Source organism: Carlito syrichta, unplaced genomic scaffold (genome assembly GCF_000164805.1).
Source record: "Carlito syrichta isolate Samal-C Ts95f unplaced genomic scaffold, Tarsius_syrichta-2.0.1 Scaffold214399, whole genome shotgun sequence".
Lineage (NCBI taxonomy): Eukaryota > Metazoa > Chordata > Mammalia > Primates > Tarsiidae > Carlito > Carlito syrichta.
The window spans coordinates 2,299-8,683 of NW_007158495.1; the positions used below are offsets into that span (position 1 = coordinate 2,299).

Consider the following 6,385-nt stretch of genomic DNA (forward strand, 5'->3'; position numbering starts at 1 on the left):
AATTGCACTGGTCAGCCCCAAGGCAAACCCCTCTTTCACTGTGTTAACAACATCATCTTAGAAGATTCAAACCAACAAGACCGCACTGGTGTTTCTCATGAGTGACTTCTTCTGGGAACTGTGTCTGTGACATGTAAGGTAGATAGCACCTACATCGGTCGGTGCGTGGAGACCACCCAGTCGTCAAACAGAGCAACAACAAGTACGCAGCCAGCAGGGACCTGACCATGACTGTGACCTGAGGAAAACTAGCTGCAACCACAGCTACCAGGTCACACACAATGGGAGCACCGTAGAGAAGAAAGTTTTCCCTGCACAGTGTTCTTTGGCCCTGGCCCTTCGCCAACCCATGGAATCTCAGAGCTTGTCAGCCCAAGGGAAGGGGTCCCCCTTGCCAAATCATCAACCCTTCTCCCTGCGCCCAATACAACCTCATAAATATCCTCATTGTCAATCAGAAATTCCAGTCTTTGTTCATTTTTGCTTACACACTTTCTATTCTACTTAACCATCCTCAAAAGTGAAAGGAACCCTTTGATCTACTGCCAAAGCAACCAGGAAAACTACCCTGATGTTTCTCTGAGGGATATTTTCTGTCGTCCTTCCCCCACTGAGTGTTCCAGAGAATGTTTCCAGGGAAAAACCCTCAGAAGTACCCAGTCCTGCCCATTCTTTCCCACTTCACCCTGTGCTTCCTGATACACTGTGTACAAGTCCTCCTTTGGCTACAGGGGGACAAGCACTCCTTCCATCCCCATGGCCCGAGGATAATGTCTGAGCTTTCTTCTCAGTTATCCTGAGCACTCACAGTGGACATATTGCTTCTTTCAAGACGTCCTTCCATCTCCCCCTCCAAGGCTACATATACTTCTACACTAATAAATCTTTCCCCGTCAAAATCTAGAGTTTTGCCCTTTCAATAGGGCCCTACCCTGTTCCTGTCTCCCCATGACCCCTGACCTCTGCCCCCACAGGCCCTCCTTGTGGTTCTCAATGACTGAAACTCACACCTGCAACCTGATCACTCAGTCCATAAAACGCCCTCAGAGCCTATTGCTATACACATCACTAAGTGGACTAGGTGTATTCAAAAACACTGGTGGACAGCAATCAGCTCTGCTCTCCATTGATTTCACCACAAGAGCCTAACTCCTGGTGGTCACTAGTTGTCAAATGCTGATTTGTTCAAAGGCAGTGACAAGCTCTGGAGATCGACCGTGGGTGTCAGCTGACTCCTCTTAAGAATGCGGTGGGGGATATGATTTTTAACAAACATACACACACAAATTGCCTGTGCGCATGTCCATATAGGTTGGCAATCTTTCTGGGAGGATCAGAAAAGGCTCAGGTGGAAGGCACTGCAGTGAGATTCAGGTTTGGACATGAGCCAAGCGAAACTAGGGATCTGCAGTCCCTGAGATTTGAGCCTGTGGGGCTGGGCCTGATATGGAGGAGGGGAGGATTATTTGTCCTGGCCAAGAGTGAGACAGGAGACAAGAGAAGCCTTGAGAGAGGTATTCTGGAAAACAAACAACAGGGAGATCTCAGAGGTTAATGGAGGCACCTCCTTTGGGTCACACTGTTGCAAGGCAGGGTGGCAGGTGTGTGTCACCGGTGTGAGCTCTGTAGGTCATGAGCCCAGACTAGGATGGACACCAGGGATTTCTCTGAACAAGTCCATCCAGCATAAGATGGCATGTGTGACCCTGGGCTATTGTGGGCTTAATCTTGGTGGCACTTGTCAACATAGAAGGCAGTGGCGCACCCATGGACATAAGTGCCTGTTTGTAACAGAAGGAGCTTGGGGGAACAGAAACACCTCTTTACTCGAAGAGTTCCTCGAAGAACCTGTACAGCAATGGAATCCACATACCCTCCTACAACATAAGGAGCTCCATGCGGGCCATTGCAACACTAATTCAGCACACCCATTCTCCAGTGTTGTTGCTGCTTTGTGGGCTCTGGAGGGGAACATCAGTGGTGATCATACAATGTATCTTCAGGACAGTGGAACTTACCATAGGGTACTCAAACTCAGAACTTTCACTGGCATCAGTATCCCTGGGTCAATGTAACGCTCCCCACGTCCCACGATTCCTATTCCAAACCCTTCCTGTCATGACTTCCAACGGATTATATGAGGGCATCCAGGACCCTCCACACAGTTCCCCGCTCCCAAATAGGTCCCAACTTTATCATCTCTGTGTTTTAACATCTCTTACACCTTTCTCCGTTGTACTGGGGCACCAGCTGACCTAGGCCATGCAGCACCCTCCCAGGAATGCAGTGGGTTTGGAAAAGATTCTACACACCTCTCAACCTTAATCATGATGGGGATAAATTCATGTCTAAACCCTGGAAAAAGATTGTCTGGTATTGGGAGGTGCCCATTCAACCACCCTTGATTCCACTAGACCATGTGAATAGGAGGCTGAACCCTGGGCTTCACAAGCAGCTGTGGGGGGACTTGGTGTGATGTCAGGAGGGTTTTTGTATGGGACTGAATCATGGTGTGCTATCTTCGGCGGTGGCACCCAAGTGACCGTTCTTGGTGAGTCTTCCCTTTCTATCTTCATTGGGGATTCAGGGTGAAATTTTGGGAAAAGGATTTTTTCCTTTCCTTTAGGGCAAGGGCCTGGATCTCTCAGGAGTCGGCAACCCTCACCCCTCCAGCCTACCCAAACGGGAACTCTCTCTCTCTCTCTCTCTCTCTCTCTCTCTCTCTCTCTCTCTCTCTCTCTCTCTCTATCTCTCTCTCTCAGACCTTCTCCTTTGGACTATTAGGATGTTCTACTCCCTCACTCAGAGTCTCTGGGCTCCCTGGGACCAGTGGAACAGGGAGCTGGGGTGGAGGCACCAGGAACCTGGATTTGAGAATGATGCTGGGGACAGCTCAGCCTTCCTGGGCTCTTTCCTCTGTGGAGTCAAGCTATGGGGAGGCTCTACACATTGTGAGGAGAGGCCTTTGACTGCAGACATGGGGAGATGGAAGAAGAAATGGGAGAATGGCAGAGATGGAGGAAGAATGTCCTGTGATAAGGTGACTCCGGGGTGCTGTGTACCCCTCTCCCAGGAGAAGCTGGTTACTTTTCACAGTGTGGCTCTCAGGGCTCTAAGGCACAAAGGTTGGCATCTCTGCATCCTAGCAAGGAGGAGGACCTCCAAAGCAGATGCTGAAGGCAGAGACTCCTGATAGGAAAAATGACAGGAACCTCTCCAGGTAGAAAGATGTCCTAGGACAGCTAGATTCCATGATTAACTTCTAAAAAGAGGACAGGTTGACCGTCCTAGGTTAGTGTCACCTTTCTCCTCCTTCCCTGCTTTCTCCAGGGTTTGGGTCAATTTTCTACTTTTTGCTGTTTTCTCCTATCTTGTGAAGCCTGTGCTCAATCATTCTCCCTGACCTCAAACCCTGGTGCAAGAATCTCTCCCCACCATGTTCAAATACCTACTGGCCTCAGATGGTCACTACAACCCTTCACCTTTGACTCTAGAGACCGAGAGTGGACAGGCTGTACTACTGAGACTGCCCCTCTGTCTTTCTGACTGTTTGTTTGTATATATGTATGTATGAATGGCTGGCTGAAAGGGGGTCATTGGCTCTCCAGAAATTGCTCTGTCTGGTACTCCCCATCTGGGTCTTGTCTGCCTGGTTCACATTATGAAGGGAAACTGAGTCATGTTCTTATGGGAAGTGGGATCGAGGGAATTAAAGGAGTGAACACTAGGGAGACTTTATTGAACCCTGAACCTTCCGTGTCACAGCTGGGGAACCACAGGTCATGGCCATGTCCCCTGGGCTGAGGGACTTTGGATCCAGGACAGAAACAAGGTAGGAGGTGGAAGGGCTTGCCCGGGTTTCCATGGGCTGCCGAGCTGGCCTTGTACTCAGGAAACCCAGCCAGGAGAGAAGAATGAGAGGAAGGTTCTGAACACAAGGGAGCCAGCAGAGTAATCATCTAAGGACACAGAATTCAGGAAGAGGGGTTAGTGAGTCTCTGCAGGATGTACCCCATGAAGCAGGATTCCCTGAGTTTACTGATCCCAAGCCATGATCCCAAAATCTCAAAGACATAAATGCCACCTATCAGTCCATAGACAGAGGGACTCTTAACATGCATACCAACAACTAAAGACCAAGATGGGCAGATAGACTCAAACAGATGATCAAAGGCCCTACTGCAGAGGCTTCAGGGAAAAAAGAATTAAGTAAAAATGTAACCCTGAAGTTAGACCCAGAGAATGCACAGCAGACGTGTTAGGTAAGAAAAGTCCCCAGAGTGCATCTAACAAGAGATGCAGAGAGCTCAAGGGACAGACAGACAGCTCCAGATAGAACAGATCAGGATGTCAGGAGGAGGCATGAGGAGGCAGCTGAGGTCTCGCTGTCTAGCAGGAGGCCAAAGCCTAGAGATTCAAAACAGGCCATGGGCAGGCAGGCTCCGGAGTTCTTAGAACTGACAGAGAGTGGTTGTATGAACACCTGACCAAGTGTCCAAGAGAAACATTAACCATATGAAGAGACTCGAACTGGCATAGAGAGGCAGACCCCTTGCCACATACAGAGGAGATAGCTCCCCACGGGGAAAACAAGACAATGAATTCTGTTCTTCCCTGACCCCCACAGGTCAACCCAAGTCTTCGCCCTCAGTCACTCTGTTCCCACCATCCCCTGAGGAGCTCCAAACCAACAAAGCCACAGTAGCGTGTCTCATGAGTGACTTCTACCCAGGAACAGCGACCGTGAAGTGGAAGGTAGACGGCTCCCCTGTCACTCAGGGCGTGGAGACCACCAAGCCCTCCAAACAGAGCAACAACAAGTACATGGCCAGCAGCTACCTGACCTTGTCACCTGAACAGTGGAGATCTCACAGAACATGCAGCTGCGAAGTCATGCATGAAGGAAGCACCGTGGAGAAGACAGTGGTCCCTGCACAGTGTTCTTAGGCCCTGGCCCTACCCTGACCAAGGGAGCCTAGAGCTTGGGAACCCAGGGAAAGGGTTTTCACCCATGCCAGTTTGTCAACCTTTCTCCCTGCACTCGACAACCCTCAATAAATATCCTCATGTCAATCAGAAACTCCAGTCTTGGCTTATTTTTGCTTAAATATCTTGCATTCCACATTTACGCATGTTCAAAGATCAACAGAATCCTTTGATGTGGGGACCAAGCAGCCATTAAAAGGACCCTGATGTTTCTCTAAGGGATACTTTTACTGTCATTCAGAACAAAGGAAAAGCCATCAGAAGGACCCAGGCCTGCCCATTCTTTCACACCTCTCCTCCTGTTCTTCCTGCAGCACTGTGTATAAGTCCACCTCTGGGTACTAAGGGACAAACACCCCTTCCATGCCCCTAGTCCCCAGGTGAATGGTCCAGCTCCCATCCCTGTAATCTTGGGCCCTCACAGTGGGCATCATCTTTCGTTCAAGATGTCTTCCATCTCCTCCATCGAAGCTATGCACTTCTACATTTGTAAATCTCACCCTATCAAAACATTGAGCACTGACCTCACTATAGGGGTACACCATGCTTCTGTCTTTCCATGGTTTCTGCCTTTTGCCCCCACAGGCCCTCCCTCTAGCCCTCATTCACAGGACCTCACACCTGGACTGTGGTCACTCACCCTGCAAAACCACCTGGAAGCCTATTGTTTCACATGTCACTGGGTGGCCCAGCTGTATTCAAAGACACTAGAGGCCGGCAGTCAGCTTTGCTCCCCACTGACTCCACCACAAGCACATAATGTCCCAGTGACTGCAGGTTGCCAACAGATTGATGAGTTCAAAGTTAATTGGCAGGTTCTGGAGTTCTACCATGAGCTGAGGTGTCAGCTGACTCCTCTTCTTTTGAATGCAGTGGGAGATCTGATTGATAACACACACAACATAAACACACAATTCACTTGCACATGCTACCATGTTTGGCATCTCCCTGGGAAGATCATGAAGGGTCCAGAGAAAGCAAGTCAGTGAGACCCAGCTGGGACAGGAGCAAAGAGAAGCCAAGCATCTGCAGTCTCTGAGCTTTGGGCCTGAGGTTGGCCCTGACTTAAGGGAGGGGCAGGATTTTCTGCCTGGATAAGAGTGAAACAGGAGACAAAAGGAGCCTTGAGGAAGGGATTCTGGAAAAAGAACAGCAGGCAGATCTCACAAGGCAGTAGAGGCATCTGCTGTGTGGGGCACTGTTGGGTAGGGCAGGGTGAAGGTGTGTATCATAGGTGTCAGTTCCACAGGTATCAAACCCAAACAAGGATGGACACACATGCCTTGTGTGTCCAAGCCTGGCTCTGAAAATGTCCATGCAGCACTAGGTGCCACGAGTGACGCTAGGTTGTCGTATACTCTGTCTTTGTGACACTTGTGAGACAAGGAGCCTGTGAAAT

At 49.7% G+C, this 6,385-nt stretch overlaps 1 gene segment (V, D, J or C); it reads left to right on the forward strand.

Moving 5' to 3' along the window:
• Positions 1 to 2,475: 2,475 nt before the first annotated feature.
• LOC110595014 lies at positions 2,476 to 5,080 on the forward strand. The segment is given in 2 exon segments: positions 2,476 to 2,551; positions 4,628 to 5,080. Coding segments are annotated over 2 exon segments (396 nt in total).
• Positions 5,081 to 6,385: the final 1,305 nt, after the last annotated feature.